This window comes from Mustela nigripes, chromosome X, assembly GCF_022355385.1.
Source record: "Mustela nigripes isolate SB6536 chromosome X, MUSNIG.SB6536, whole genome shotgun sequence".
In the NCBI taxonomy this organism is placed as follows: Eukaryota; Metazoa; Chordata; class Mammalia; order Carnivora; family Mustelidae; genus Mustela; species Mustela nigripes.
The window spans coordinates 49,466,841-49,483,031 of NC_081575.1; the positions used below are offsets into that span (position 1 = coordinate 49,466,841).

Genomic DNA, 16,191 nt, shown 5'->3' on the forward strand with positions numbered 1-16,191 from the left:
GTATACAAAAATAAATGCACAGAAATCGGTTTATTTCTTATATATTAACAATGAAAATATACAAAGGGGAATTAGAGAATCCATTCCATTTACTATAGCACTACGAACCATAAGAGACCTGGGAATAAACATAACCAAAATGGTAAAGATCTGTACTCAAGGAACTACAGAACACTCATGAAAGAAATTGAAGAGGACACAAAAAGATGGAAAAGCATTCCATGCTCATGGATTGGAAGAATAAACATTGTTAAAATGTTTATAATGCCTAGAGCAATCTATACTTTCAATGCCATCCTGATCTAATTTCCACTGGCATTTTTCAGAGAGCTGGAACAAATAGTACTAAAATTTGTATAGAACCCAAAGAGACCCAAGTTGCTAAGGAAATGTTGAAAAATAAAAACAAAGCTGGGGGCATCATGTTGTGTGATTTCAAGCTTTACTACAAAGTTGTGATCACCAACACAGCATGGTTCTTGCACAAATACTACAGTGGAACAGAGTAGAGAACTCAGATATGGAGTCTCAACTGTGTGGTCAACTAATCTTTGACAAAGCAGGAAGAAATATCCAGTGGAAAAAAGACATCTCTTCTATAAATGGTGCTGTGAAAATTCTACATCTATGTATAGAAGAATGAAACTCAACCATTCTCTTACACCATGCAAAAAGATAAACTCAGAATGGATAAAAGACTTCAATCAGAGGCAGGAATCTATGAAAATTCTAGAGGAGAACATAGGCAGTCACTTCTTTGACCTCAGCCACAGTAACTTCTTTCTAAGCATGTCTCCAAAGGCAAAGGAAACAAAACAAAAATGAACTTTGGGGACTTCATCAAGATCAAAAGCTTCTGCACAGCAAAGGAAACAGTCAACAAAACAAAGAGGCAACCAACAGAATAGGAGAAGATATTTCCAAATGACACTAGAGACAAAGGGCTGGTATCCAAGATCTATAAAGAACTCCTCAAACTCAACACACAATAACCAGATAATCACATAGAGAATGGGCAGAAAATATGAACAACACTTCTCCAAAGGAGACATGCAAATATTAACAGATACATGAAAAAATGTTAATCATCATCAGCCATCAGGAAGATTTAAATCAAAACCACATTCAGATAAAAACTTACACCTATTAGAATGGCCAAAATGAACAGGACCATGAACAACAAATGTTGGAGAATATGTGGAGAAAGGGGAACCCTCTTACACTGTTGTTGCAAATGCAGTTTGGTACAGCCACCTTGGAAAACAGTGTGGAGATTCCTTAAGAAATTAAAAATAGAGCTACCCTATGACCGTGCAATTGCACTACTGCATATTTACCCAAAGGATACATATGTAGTGAACAGAAGAGCCATCTGTACCCCAATGTTCACAGAAGCAGTTGCCACAGTCGCCAAACTGGAAAGAACCAAGATGGTCTTCAATAGACAAATGGATAAAGAAGATATGGTCCATATATACAGTAGAGTATTGTGCTTCCATCAGAAAGGATGAACACCCACCTTTTGTCACAACATGGATGGGACTGCAAGTGATTATGCTGAGTGAAGTAAGTCAAGCAGAGAAAGTGAATGATCATATGGTTTCCCTTACTTGTGGAGTATAAGGAATAACATGGAGGACATTGGGAGAAGGAGAGAAGTGAGTTTGGGGAAATCAGAGGGGGAGAAAAACCATGAGAGACTGTAGACAAACTGAGGGTTTTGTAGGGGAAAGGGGTGAAGGGGTGTGTGGTTATGTGAGCCTATTTGTGGGTATTATGGAGGGCACATATTGCATGGAGCACTGGGTATGTTGCATAAAAAATGAACTCTGCAACACTAAAATTAAATTAAATGAAAAAGTTAAAAATAGAGCTACACTATACTCCAGCAATTGCACTACTGGTATTTACCCCAAAGATACAGATATAATGAAAAGAAGGGACACATGCACTCCAATGTTCATGGGAGCAGTGTCCACAATAGCCAAAGTGTAAAAGAGGCCAAGATGTTCTTCAACAGATGAATGGATAAAGAAGATGTGGTTCACATATAGAATGGAATATTATTCTGCCATCAGAAAGGATGAATACCCACCATTTGCACTGACATGGGTGGAACTGAAGGGGATTATGCTAAGTGAAATAAGTCAAGCATAAAAGGACAATTATCATATGGGTTCAATTATATGTGGATCATAAGGGACATTAGGAGAAGGAAGGGAAAAATTGAGTTGGGAATATCAGAGGGAGACACAGACCATGAGAGACTATGGACCCTGGGGAACAAACTGAGGGTTTCAGAGGGGAAGAGGTGGGGGGATGGATTAGCCCAGTGATGAGTACTGAGGAGGGCAGGTTTTGTAAGGAGCACTGGGTGTTATATACAAACAATGAATCACAGAACACTACATTAAAAAAAAAAAAGATCATTGTGAGTTGGGGCAAGATAATTATCATAATATTTTAAAAACTTACATTTGGTCATGTATGTTGGGGTCAATTCCATGTTAAAACATGTTAACCCCCTAGGGCCTGCCTGGGCCTACTTAGCCAAAGTGACTCCATGTTGCCTAGGTAGATAATTTGTTGTTTAATAAATGCCTCAACAGTTATTGATATCAGTTCCAGGTAACTATTACTAAAACACATACCTAAAACAAGGCCATTTTGTTGTTTAATAAATGCCTCAACAGTTACTAGTATCAGTTCCAGGTAACCGTTACTAAAACACACAGGTAGGAGACATCCAATCAGCCAAAGCCACATATGTAGATGTCTGCGATTGTGCCCTATAAAAACTAGCCTGTAAGACCAAGGGGCATTGTTCTCTTCAGAGGCGGCCCTGACCGGTCAGTCTGACTTCTAATGCTTGGCATAGAATAAAGCTTTACATAACTTTTACTTTGTCTCAGCCTCATTTCCCTGGCCGGTCAGTCTAACTTCTAATGCTTGGCATAGAATAAGGCTTTGTGTAACTTTGTCTCAGTTTCGTTCCTTTGATAACGGACCCAACATATAGGGGCTCATCCGGGATCAAACAATGAGAACTGAGCCAGCATGAGAATTTCTGGGAAAAGCCTCCGGAGGTAAGATCTCCATATTCTGTGAGGTCTGGTCTGTCTGGTTGTGGAGTTCCAGGGTATGGCCCACCGGTGAAAAGCTGGATGCAGCCATGCTCCCCAGGGCTGGAATGGATGTGGGGATGCCCCACCCCTCTTCTGGTAGATCATCTGGGGGTCCAAGCCCCCCCCCAGGCGGTCATCTGGGTCTGTAGGGGGCCAAGAAAACCCCCACCAATGGGATGAGGGTCATCTGGGTCTGTGTGTCTTTGTCTTTTCTTTTTGTTGTCTGTTTTGTTACTCATTTCTAGGGGACCCACAAAATCCCCACTGGTGAATGTTTGTAGGGGACTGAGAAAATCCCCACCAGCGGCAGGTTCTGGGTAAGGGTCACTGGGTCTGTGGTTGTCGGTGTGTTGTCTTTTTGTTGTCTGTTGTGTTGTTTGTTGTGTTTGAAGAAATGGGACAAGCAGAGAGTAAGGGGACTCTGACATTCATCTCTCCGTTCCTCCTAATAGATGTGGGACTTCTCCTTTGCTCATTTATTATGTTAATGGCTATAACTGGAGCCAACTGTGGTTGGTCTAACTCGAGACAGAGACTTTAAGGAATATTCCCAAGCAGCTGCCAAAACTCCCTTTGATTAGGGGAAGTTCCTTGTCTTCTCTAGCCCGACCTGGACTGCCTAGCCCCTCTTCCTTGCTGGTGGGGCCTTCTGGCAGCACTTTGTTTGTTCTGTCTCCTCCTTCTGTTTCTGCACCAGCTTGGGTACAGCCTGCATAACTGGCTTCTAGACCATCCTCAGTGCTTCCTGCACCACGGCTCCTTCTCTCTTCACTGTCAAGGAACAAAAAGAGCACCCCCTGGACCTAACACCCCCACTCCAGATCTTCCCACCCATGTCTCAGGTAAACATTAAAAATGGAGTGGGTCCAGGTGAAATGTAAATCAGAATTTAAACTAAATTAAGTTTGTTGGTTTAATTAGAATAGATATGTCTTTAAAGTTACAGCAATAAATGTGAAACTTCAAAGTTTACCAAAGGTCAAATAAGCTCATGTTATTTGTTAAAATCTGTTAGCAAAAAAATAACTGAACTGATGATTAATTGTCTGTCTCAAAGTTTTAATGGGTAATTGTTAAAATAGCTTTTGAACTAACCTGAAACACTGAAGGTTTACTTGAATGACAAATGGAATTAAATTTGTTGGACATCTAGGTCTTAACCAAATGGGATAAAATACTAAAGCATTAATTACTAGAACCAGGTTTATGCTTTTAACTTCTTACTGCAAAGAAACTAAAACTATTTAAATCTGTTGGTAAACAAGTTTTGTGCTTAACTGATTCATAAATTTGCCATCTACAGAATTCTGTTGTAACTGTTCACTATTGGTTAATACTTAGTCATCACTAGAGACTAAAGTGTTTCTAAGAATAAAAAATTCTACGAACTGTAACTAAGACTGAAGAAAGTAAGAAAAACACCCTATATATAAAAAGTAGGAGATACAAAAAAAAGAGAATAAAAATACATTTCGTTAAAGATAAAAGGTAATTTTGTCCTAAATGAGATAATTAATTGAAAAAAAATGGCTTGGGACAAAACCTAGACGCAAAAAAGTTGTAAAAGTTTTGTGAGGAAAAATCTTTAAAAAAAATTGTAGGTATGGTCAGGTCAGACTAAAATTAAAATGAATTTTAAAATGTATCACATCAGAATAATAGATGACATAAAATGATTCCATGTATTCTAGACTACCAAAAAAAAATTAAATAAGTAAATAAAACCTGCCATTAAGGTTTTTATTAAAAGTTTTAATGTTGTCTTAAAAAACAGAGGAAAGGCAGTGACTGATAACTGATAGTAAGTTTAGAAAAATTGTACACACAAAAAAAAGAGGGCCTAAGACAGTAAGTAGTTTTGTCTTAAAATAAAAATATCTGGTTGCATCAGAACATGAAAAGAAATGAAAACTAAACTTGAGGATATTTAGTAAGTCATAAAAAGCTTGGGGAAAGTGACCTTTATTTGCCTTGGTTTGTAGGTTTAAAAGAGAACAATAAAATATGTTGGAAATTTAACCATATTAGATCAGCTTTGATGGATGTATTCACAATAAAAAAAAAAAGACGAAAGCCCTATGTCATGGCAAATCTATATTGGTGATCCACTCAAGTAAATGTTGATAATTATATAAACTAAAAAAACACTGGTATAAAAAATCTGCTTTCTCTCTATTAAAAAAACAAAACAAAACAAAGTTTCCTTAGATTAATTGATCCACTATTAAGGAGAGAACATAAATGGTTTTCTCTTTGCCTGCTCAGAGAAACCAGTTTCTGTATTTTGTTTTATCCATAATCCTATTTAAGCATGTGCTTTAAAACTTAAATTTCAGCAATTGTCAACAAGATTTAAATTGTAAATGAGATCTCTTTGACTCATAAGGCTTTCCCTTGGTATGCTAATTACTCAAAAAGTACTGCTAAACCAATGATAAACCTTGGGTTATATATAGGTAAGTGCTATAACTATTATAGAAATTCTATGCATTTCCTAAAGTTTTAACCTTTTGACAAGGTCAACTTAATATTGTAATTATTGAAATGTTATGTGTCACAGAAGTAACCTGATTTTCTTACCAGTTAAACTGTAAAACCGTATCTATTCTGAATTTTTGTCATTTATAATTATTTTAATTCTCTTATAAAATAAATTCTTCCTTAAAGAAAATTGATATGGGAGACTTCCAGGACAAATACAGGTCTTTGATATGTTGAAATCCTGAAACTGAAATGGATAAAAATTTCCAGAACTAATAAAACTACATTCAAACTAAACCAGAATTAGTAACATGGGACCTCAATCTCTGGCAAATGAAGAACTACTGTCCAAAGGAACCCCCTGACTGGAACCCAAATTCTGATAAAGGTAAGGAGATTCCATGTTTCTACCACCAGGCTCTGCTGGGAGGCCTCCATGCGACTGCAAGGAGACCCATAAATTTATCTAAAATTAGTCTGTTGACTCAAGATGAGTCTCCAGGGGCTTTTCTAGAAAGGCTTATAGAAGCCTATAAAATATATAGCCTGATTGACCCTGAGGCACCCAAAAATCAGAAGGCAATAAATCCTGCCTTTGCCAGTCAGTCAGCCCCAGATATAAGGAGAAAACTTCAAAAAATTGAAGAATTTAAAGGGAAAAATTTGACTGAGTTAGTGGGAATAGCAGAAAAGGTGCTTAACAACAGAGATACACAAGAAGATAAAAAACAGACTAGAAAAATAGTTAAAGTTTTGGCATTATATGAAATGGGGAGAAAACAAAGGAAAAGAGGTCAATGGAAAGGAAAAAGGCAGGTAAAAAATGGTCAGTGGAAAAAAAAGCCTAATTATAGAAAAAAATTGATGAGAAGTCTTAGCTTCAGATCAGTGTATGGAAAGAGGAAAGAGGAAGGAAAGAGGACACTGGGCCAAGGAGTGCCCCAAAAAGAAGACGACAATGCTGGCCACCAGAGGCTAAAGGGACCATGGTTAAGAGCCCCTCCCCAAACCTCGGGTAAAAACTCAGGTGGAGGGGAAATCAATTGATTTTTTGATGGACATGGGAGCCCAATTTTCATCATTACTAGAGCCTAAGAAAATGATCTGAGGAGGAAGTCTGGGTACAAGGGGAAAATGGCACAAAAGGACATAAATAACAACAGAAAGGACCTTAAATTTGGCCTACGGCTGTCCGCATCAGTACTCCCTCCCCTGGGAAGCAAAGGAAGGGATCTCCATAGAACACACCTTTGCCTCTTGTCCAAAGGCCGAAACTGAGGAGTACAGACCCGTTCAGGACTTGTGGGAAGTTAACAAGTGGATCAAAGATATCCACCCAATATCTTTAGGGTTAGGGTATAGTGCCTAACCCCTATACCCTACTCCCCCTCCTGAGCCCCAAGAGAACCATATATACTGTCTTAGATCTCAAGAATACAAGAGAGTCTCAGCCCCTCTTTGCTTTTGAGTGGTCCAACCCACAGAAAGTGTTCCAAGGCCAGCTCACCTGGACAAGAACAAATGCCTGAGTGATGGGGTATCAGGCTCTCCTCCTCAACGAACTGAATGTGACTTTCCAGTCCCCAGCGGTGCTTAATCAAGCCATGCTGCTGCCAGAGGAGCTGACTGACCACAGTACTTGCTAATACCTGCTGAGAACTATAGTTCATGCTTGTGGAGGACAAGCCACTTATTTAGGCTTTGATCTCCAAGAAGGAGTGCGTTCACTGTCTGAATCCAGGAAACAGGTAACCAATGGATACCCCCGCCCCACCCACACTACTGCGGGGAGGTCCAAACCCAGGTCACAGGAATAAGGCGAGATGTCAGAGACACTCCTCTCCCGGATGTGGAGATGACTTTGTTCACAGACTGGGTAGCTACATGGCAGATGAAAAGAGGTATGCGGGGGCTGCGATGGTTTCTTCTGAGCAGGAACTCTAAAAAGCAGCCCTGCCACACATCTCTAGGAACAACAGGTATGTCTTTGCTACTCTCCATATACATGGGGCTATTTATAAAAAAAAAGGGGGGGCTTATTAACAGCAGAAAAAAAATTATAAACAAAGAAAAAAATACTAGCTCTCTTCCAGACTATTTGGGACTCGAAAGGTGGCTGTTATGCATTGCCTGGGACACCAAAAGGGGACTGATCTGATTTCAAAAGGAAACTAATTAGCAGATCAAACAGCAAAGCAAGCAGCCAGGAAAATGACTCAAAAACTGGTTACACTCCCAGCTCCAGCCCTACCAGAAAAACCAGATTATTCAGAGGAAGATTTAAAATATTTAAAAAATGGACTAACTTGGACTATAAAGGAGATTGGGCTAAAACTGGGACAGAAAAGCTAATTCTTCCTCAAAGACTAGGAAAGAAATTAGTAAACCAGATTCATCAGGGCACTCATTTAGGGACATGCAAGCTTAAGGAACTCATGAGTAAACAGTTCCAGGTTTCTAATTTAGGACGTATGACTCAGGATGTAGTTGATAGATGTGCTCAGGTGGTAAATGTGCAAAAAACTAGGGTGGGAAGGAGAAAAAGAGAAAGAGGTAGGGAACCAGGAGTTTATTGGGAAGTAGATTTTACAGAGATGAAACAGGAAAAGTATGGACACAAGTATATGTTAGTTTTTATAGATACATTTTCAGGCTGGGTAGAGGCTTTTTCCACCAAACAAGAAACGGTAGCCAAAAAACTACTAGAAGAAATAATTCCTAGGTTTGGGCTGCCTCTCGCGAACGAGTCAGACAATGGTCCTGCTTTTGTGAGCTCAGTCTCACAGGCATTAGCCAAGGCCATAGGCACTAATTGGAAACTACATTGTGCCTATCAGCCCCAGAGTTCTGGACAAGTAGAAAGAATGAGCTGGACTCTTAAAGAAACCTTGACAGAGTTAATTCTGAAAACTGGTGGTGGATGGATGGATCTCCTTCCCTTCACCCTCCTTAGGGCACGATGTACACCCTACTTAAACAAGGTTACCCCATTTAAAATAATGTTTTGGAGACCCCCTCCACTCTGCTCATGGCTACAAAAAGTTACCCTAACAAAAAAGACTGATCAGTCTGTATTCCAGTCACTACAGGCACTACAGTATGTCTTAAAAAGAGCCCATGCAGGGATCCAAGATACCTACACTGAGATGGAGACAAAGGTGGAACCACATCCTTACCAACCCAGAGACTTGATTTGGATACACCACCACTGAGTGAAAAACTTGAAGTCTCATTGGAAGGGACCGTTTACTGTCATCCTATAGAGGACCCAAGGGATTCTGACATCTTGCTGCAGAAATAAAACGGACAAAACCTGCGGTTCCCATCCTAATTTCAGCACTAACTGATTCTTTTACAAGTCAAAGAATTGACTAATCTCAAAAGAAAAGGGGGGGGGGATGTGGGGGTCGATTCCACCTTAAAACATGTTAACCCCCTAGGGCCTGCCTGGGGCTACTTAGCCATAGTGACTCCATGTTGCCTAGGTAGACAATTTGTTGTTTAATAAATGCCTCAACAGTTATTGATATCAGTTCCAAGTAACTGTTACTAAAACACACACCTAAAACAAGGCCATTTTGTTTATATCGGTTCTAGGAAACTATTACTAAAACACATACCTAAAACAAGGCCATTTTGTTGTTTAATAAACTCCTCAACAGTTACTAGTATCAGTTCCAGGTAACTGCTACTAAAACACACAGGTAGGAGACATCCAATCAGCCAAAGCCACATATGTAGATGTCTGCGATTGTGCCCTATAAAAACTAGCCTGTAAGACCAAGGGGTGTCGCTCTCTTTGGAGGCGGCCCTGGCCAGTCAGTCTGACTTCTAATGCTTGGCATAGAATAAAGCTTTACATAACTTTTACTTTGTCTCAGCCTCATTTCCCTGGCCGGTCAGTCTAACTTCTAATGTTTGGCATAGAATAAGGCTTTGCATAACTTTGTCTCAGTCTCATTCCTTTGATAATAGACCCAATAACGTATATATTATTTAAGGAAAATTAATACTTGGTAATTATAAAACATAAACATTATCATTTGAAAAGAAATTATACTAATCCTCAATGAGCAGAAAATGACATATACATTAAATTTATATGCTAGAGTTTACCACTTAATAAATTGCTGAACTATTTTGTTGTTGATTGTCACAACAGTATTGTTTTCAAAAGTGCTGTATTTCAGTGCAGTGGTGATATCTATTGTATTGATGACATTGAGTAATTTATCATTTTTAGTAATAGTTAATCATTTTCATCATGAATCTATTTGCTATACATTTTAAATTCCTATTTACTTTTCAGCTGTTAAACATATAAAGACTCATGATTTGTGTATTGCTGTACAAAATATAAATCATTTTCATTCATATAAAGTTTTAAGCTATGCCCCAATTCAGGATATTCTGAAGGCCACATAAAATATAATGTTTAGTACCTTGAAATGATCTGTTTAACTCAAAGAAAAATAATTTTTCATTAACAGTGAGATTTAGACTACATCATGAACTACAATGCCAGTAGAATGTGAGGCCTGTTTCCCTTCAGTAATTGTGTTCCCAACACAGAGATAGAACATCCTATGACAACTTTGTATGGTGGAGACTGCCCCGTCAAGATACAGTTCTCTCCTTTCCAAAAGACCATAAGTGATTTACAGGCAAGACCTTTTGTTCCTATTTTCAGGTTATTTCAATTTGCTCATATGTGTGAGCACATAGAATAGCAGATATTATTTAGTTACCAGCCTCTGAAGAATTGTTACTCAAATGTAATTCCCTGTATGTTGAACTACTACAAAGTTCTAGAAGCACACATCCATGTTTGGGTCAACAAACTTGGATCCTGCTCTCTCAATAGGAAAATTCATCTAATCCACCTAGAGTGAGAGTTAGGGACTAATTCACAGATTTTAAAGGTCTTTTCATTTACTACACTGCATGAAATGGCAACCAAAGTTTGTTTTGTTCTGCCTAAATTTAATTTTATATCATCTTCACATATGGCATGTCAACATTATCACCACTGGGTTTTTCCCATAAGAGCTGTGTATTCATGTTCTACAGCTCCTGATAGTGACAAGGTAGCAGAGAATGCCACTGGATAACTGAGCCTGTCAAGAAAGGATGTATAGAGATTAAAATGAATACATCATTTCTTTGTTATTCAGCTGCACCATAAGCTACTTTCAAAATGTGACTAGTTATTTGGTAAAGAAGAGATTTTTAGGATAAGTCTCTATGAATGAGACAGTTCTATCTCTATCTTACATAAATATGAGTATGTGCTTCATTCTTAGTAAAATGCCTTAGCTCATCTAGATTCCCAGCAGAGTCTCAGACTACCAACAATCATGTGATGGTACAAAAAGCTCAAGGCTGAGCCAAGAGAAATGAAGTAAATGTAACTAATAATAATCATTCTAATTATAGCATGGATATTCATTATTATTGTTACTATCTATTGACAGCTTTCCATATTCCAAGCATTGGTCTAAGTCCTGTTTCAAATATAATCTCATTTAATATTTGTAATAGCTCTGTGAGTTATATATTCTATTATCAGCCTCACTTTACTGATGAAGAAAATGAAGGTTAGCAAGGTTAAGTAAATTTTCTAAGGTACCTGTTTAAATGACAGAGCCAGAATTAGAACCAGACTCCAGACACCAACTATATAACACTGCTACCTGTGAACATGCATTTTATTTCTCAGATATCTTTTGGTTATATTCCAAAGAAATATTTTTAAGATTATCTGTGTGCCCTTTATTGTTTTTTTTTCCCATAAGCATAACTATTTCAGAAGTTGACTTTGTATTGAAGACAGTATGTCAAATTTTATATTCAGGGAAAAGGTCACTCATGTAGTGAGCATGTGCCTATGGGATGAATTTGTCTACTGTGAATTATATATCATCCCAACACTGGTTAGAATGACTATACTTATTATGTGGACTGGGATGAAAATGAGCAGGGGTAATTGTGCTCTAGCACTAAAATTCCCACTGCAGAATTTACCTGAGAATTCATGATGAAGTTTCTAGAAGATTATATAGCATTAAGTTACATTCATATTTTTAAACATTTGGGGGTTCTTTATTCAATTACATATCTTATTTTATTGTATTTTTGTCAAATTATCTTTTATTAAAATATTTTCCCTTATAATTCTTAACTAGCTGAGCATTCTACTGCACCACTATTGATGTCACCTATGATGTCATGAGGGTGGCATCCATCAACATTGCAGCCCACAACTTGAGCAAACCCCAGGATCCCCTTAATAGTTCCAGAGAGTTCTATGGCTAAAGATTGGTGCAACATTTGTTGGGCAATGCTGACAGTCCCATCAAACATGACATTTCCACTGTACTTAATGTTTTTCTGCATTTTTCTGTCTCTTGGTGGTTCCTTGAGGGCTTTGATAATCATGTAAAAGGCAGAAGTTACCATTCCAATATGGGCATATCTTTTCTGAATGGTCAGTTTCACTGTAATCTTCAAACACTTCCAATTTCTGGTTGCTTTGACAATGTCATCACCAACCTTTTTTGGAGCCAGACCGAGCAGGACAATCTTTGGAGCCAGGGCAGATGTGGCACAAACTTCCCCATGGGTACAGCTCAGGTGTATGAATTTGATCTTGTTGGGATTGAACTTAGGTGGCAGGATGGAGGTGGCTGGTGTTGGATGAACTGGTTTGGGGACAGTTAAAGACAGTTGCACCTTTGCCTTTTCTAAACCAAAAGCCAGAAGGAAGTATCTTATTTTAAATTCTTATAAAATGCATTATGCTTTATGTATCTTTTGACATATGGTCAACTGTGTATAATACTCTCAAATCTGCCAGCTGTGTTGAAGGAATAAAAACATTTTGTTTTCAGACAGCTTGATAGAAATTCTGAAGTTTGTGAGAGAACAGAACTTAAAAATATAATTTTGTGAACCACAAGAAACTCTGAGGTGATATTCAAAAGGAAAGAGTCCTTGATTTTACCATAATATCTTTGCTGTTTTTCAATAATAGATTGCCAAATTGAATTGAGTTTATTTTCCACTATGACTTTTAGTTAGTCCCTTCACTTTTCGATTCAGGATCTGACAGAATAAAGAATGCTTCTCCAGTCTGGGCCATACTGTGCTTTGCTGTGTGAATCCAAAAAGAAAATTTTAGGTGCACCTGGGTGGCTCAGTCATTAAGCACTTGCCTTCAGCTCAGATCATGAGCCCAAGGTCCTGGGATTGAGCCCTGCATCAGGCTCTCTTCTCAGCAGGAAGCCTGCTTCTCTCTCTCCCACTCCTCCTGCTGTGTTCCCTTTCTTGCTGTGTATCTCTCTGTCCAATAAATAAAATCTTTTTAAAAAAGAAAATAAATAAAATTTTAGTCCCCGCAGAGACTGGTTAAAGAGATTTAGACCCTAAGAAATATAATGTCTAAAACATAACTAAATGTTATGTTCAATGTTTTATTCCCTCTGCCTTAAGGACAGAATCTTCACTTGCCCAAATTGCTCAGAGCTGGCGACTGAGGCAGATGGTAGGCAGGTAAGGGGTGGAAGGGTGGACGTTAGGCTATTGCCCTTACACTAGGCCTTCGAATACAGTCTCTTTGGGCTCCACCTATAGATGGAGAGGGTTCTGACCTCTTTTATTACCTCTACCAAGGGAGAGGCTTGGAACTTAAGATGGCATGTACTTCCAATCTCTGCCAAGGTTATAATCCTGTTAGACTAGTGTTTTGTGAACTGTGGATTGTAACATATTGATGGGTTGTGAAAATAATCTAATGGGATTAACTAGTATTTTAAAAACAGTTTGGAAAAGAGTATATTGCACATTTTAAAACTTCTGTTTCAGTTGTGTGTATGTGTCTCTGTGTGTGCTGGGTCACAATATAAAATGTATTTCTTACTATATTTCTTACTGTTGGTGATGAAATAGCAAATGTGAAAGCTATTACATTAGACTTCTATGTTTGACATGCAGTTATAACATTCCTTTGCTTTATTTCAGAAATAAAGGAGCCTTTTTTTTTCTTGCCCTCTGAATAAATAAGGAAGTTCAACAATTAAGTACGATTTCTAAACACAGGACTCCAAGCAGCCAGTCTGCATATATTGCTAATTATTAAGCAGTGCAAATATGCAGCTATAGCATCATGCAATTATCTTTTTATCTCAATAAAAAGGCATGCCTTGCATAAGAAAAGCAGACATAATTGATTAATATCTTCTGTTTACATAGGAAAAAAGTAATTATGTACTAGAAGTCAAGAGATTCAGATCTATGTGAAAATTTTTCACCAGTACTTACAACCAAACACCTATAATGTGCAAAGCGCATTATTGACAGGAGAAGGGGGTCAGGAATAAAAAAGGAATGAAACCCAGGCTCTATTGTGAAAGATAGTTATAAGCTGGTGAGAGAGACTTGTAAAGTAATAAGGGAACAACTATTGTGGGATTACACAAGTCTTTGGTTTATTGACTCTCAAATCCATTCCCTGAACTTCCCCTGGTCTACTCTGTCTCATGAGGAGCTGACCCCTACAGGTGGCATTTCCAAGCTTCTTCTGTTAACAAGCTGCTGTATGGGTTTGAACAATGGAAGCCACTGGTAATATATTGGTGAACAGCAAGGCAAAGCCATAGTATTTCTTTCTGTGTGTGTGTGTGTGTGTGTGTGTGTGTGTGTGAGTGTGTGTGTGTGTTTCCATGACTCCAGTTTCCTTTGTAGAAGCCTGCCATGCTTATAGATTCTGCTGAATGGCCCTGACCCTTAGATTCTGGTTCTAGTTAGAACTGCTACTCCCTTTGACCTTATAGTCCAGTACTGTATCAAAATCCTGCTTTTGCTAATTTCACAATTGCTTCATCATTCCTTGTTGGCCTCTCAGTAAACTTCCATAACCTGTGTAAAATTTTTCTACATTAAATTCCCTTTGTTTTAGGTACTTAAAGTTGCTTCTGTTTCCTGGTTAGACTTTGATTCATACATGTTTAGAATGAAATATATATGCATTATCATAACAATAACTGATATTAATTTAAAGCTTACATGTTAGGTATTATACTAAGTGCCTTTCATGTAAAAGCACCTTTATTTCACTGATGAGGAGACTGAGGCACAGAGAAAGGCACTTAACTTGCCCAAGATCATGGGACATTAGAGCATTGCCTTGCCCTGATTTTCAATTTGGATTTCTTTTTTAAACTATCCCATGCTTTATCTGTAGAATTCCGTTAGGTGTAACCATTCCTCAAACTTAGCATGTATTTTATAAATCCTAGTATCTTTTGATACTGATGGAGTGTTTGATCAATAAAAGTGAACATTTATTAAGCACCAACTATATACTAAACACTATAATAGGTGCTATAGTTGAAAAAGGCAATTATAGCTCTCTAAAGCCACCCCTCTTGCAACCCGCTTTTGTAAGGGTGATGTCACTGCTAAAATAAAGGATTAAAATTAAATAGAATAGACTTCTAAATTCCAGTCAAGTGAAATCTACATGACAGCTCAGAAATATCAGTTTACTTTTGAAATAAAGTTATGTTTGGAAATATTCCTCTCTGGGCCCCAAAGAAATTATTTGCAGCCTTATCCTGAAAACCAGTACTCCTTAATTTGTCCATTTGAAGTAAACATACATTTTAGCACTAGGGTAAATCAGGTTTGAGAAGTAATATTTCCTTTGTAGCTAAGTATTCATTGATGCACAACATTATAGTTGTTTCTCATTACTGTAGTTTGGAGAGGTACTTCTCTCAAACTTTCTCAATCAATATAGTATAAATCTATCAACTACCATCCAAACAACCCTCTGGGTATGGTTATTCAGCATGCATACAAGGCTACTCATATTATGAACTAAAATGTAAAATCAAGCAGAATGATGTGCACACAGCTGTTTTATACTTAGCTGGTTTTCTAATGTGAGCTAATTTGTTGTAGGGACTGAAGGCATTACTAAGATTTATTTCAAGTTTAAGATGAGGTAAACATTTTGTTTGAAGGTGAAATTTCAGTCTCCACACAACAGGCATTACTTTTGTATTCATGTTAAATGGAGAAAAGTGTTTGATATATTAGCACATATAAGATAATAAGGCTTCACAACACCTCCTACTTCCCTGAAACCAACATCTTAAAGCCCCTACTTTCCTTTTATAATGACAAATGTGAATAAAAGCAAAAGTGATGTGAATATCACTTAGACTTGAAAACATTTTATGTGAAAATTATATGGTAATTGCTTAGCAAAATACAGTATTCACCTTGTTCTTCAATTTATATCTTACCTAAATGCTCTGACAGAAGGTAGGGCTGTTCAATAGATACCAAATGCAGGGAAGGTGTTTCCATTTATGCATGTTTTCTTCTTGGACAAAGATGAAGCACAGAAAGTGGGGTGGGGGTTTGGGAAGGGAAGACCTTGAGGAGAGTAAAATGTCATCTTCTGGTTTTAGAATAAACTAGTGCTATCTTCTGAAACTACACCTCAGCAGAAAACCTTTTAAGAAGGGAATTAATATAAAACCATCATGCAGAACACTACAACTATTAAAAGGATTGA

The 16,191-nt window shown here is 37.8% G+C and overlaps 1 protein-coding gene across 1 annotated transcript; it reads right to left on the bottom strand.

Annotated features, from left to right (window-relative positions):
- Positions 1-11,783: 11,783 nt before the first annotated feature.
- Positions 11,784-15,980, bottom strand: LOC132007062 (large ribosomal subunit protein uL11-like). The gene is made up of 2 exons (XM_059385209.1): positions 15,917-15,980; positions 11,784-12,349 (listed from the first exon to the last, which is right to left on the bottom strand). The coding sequence occupies exons 1-2, from the start codon at positions 15,978-15,980 to the stop codon at positions 11,784-11,786; spliced, it is 630 nt and encodes a 209-aa protein (XP_059241192.1).
- Between the last annotated feature and the right edge of the window lie 211 nt (positions 15,981-16,191).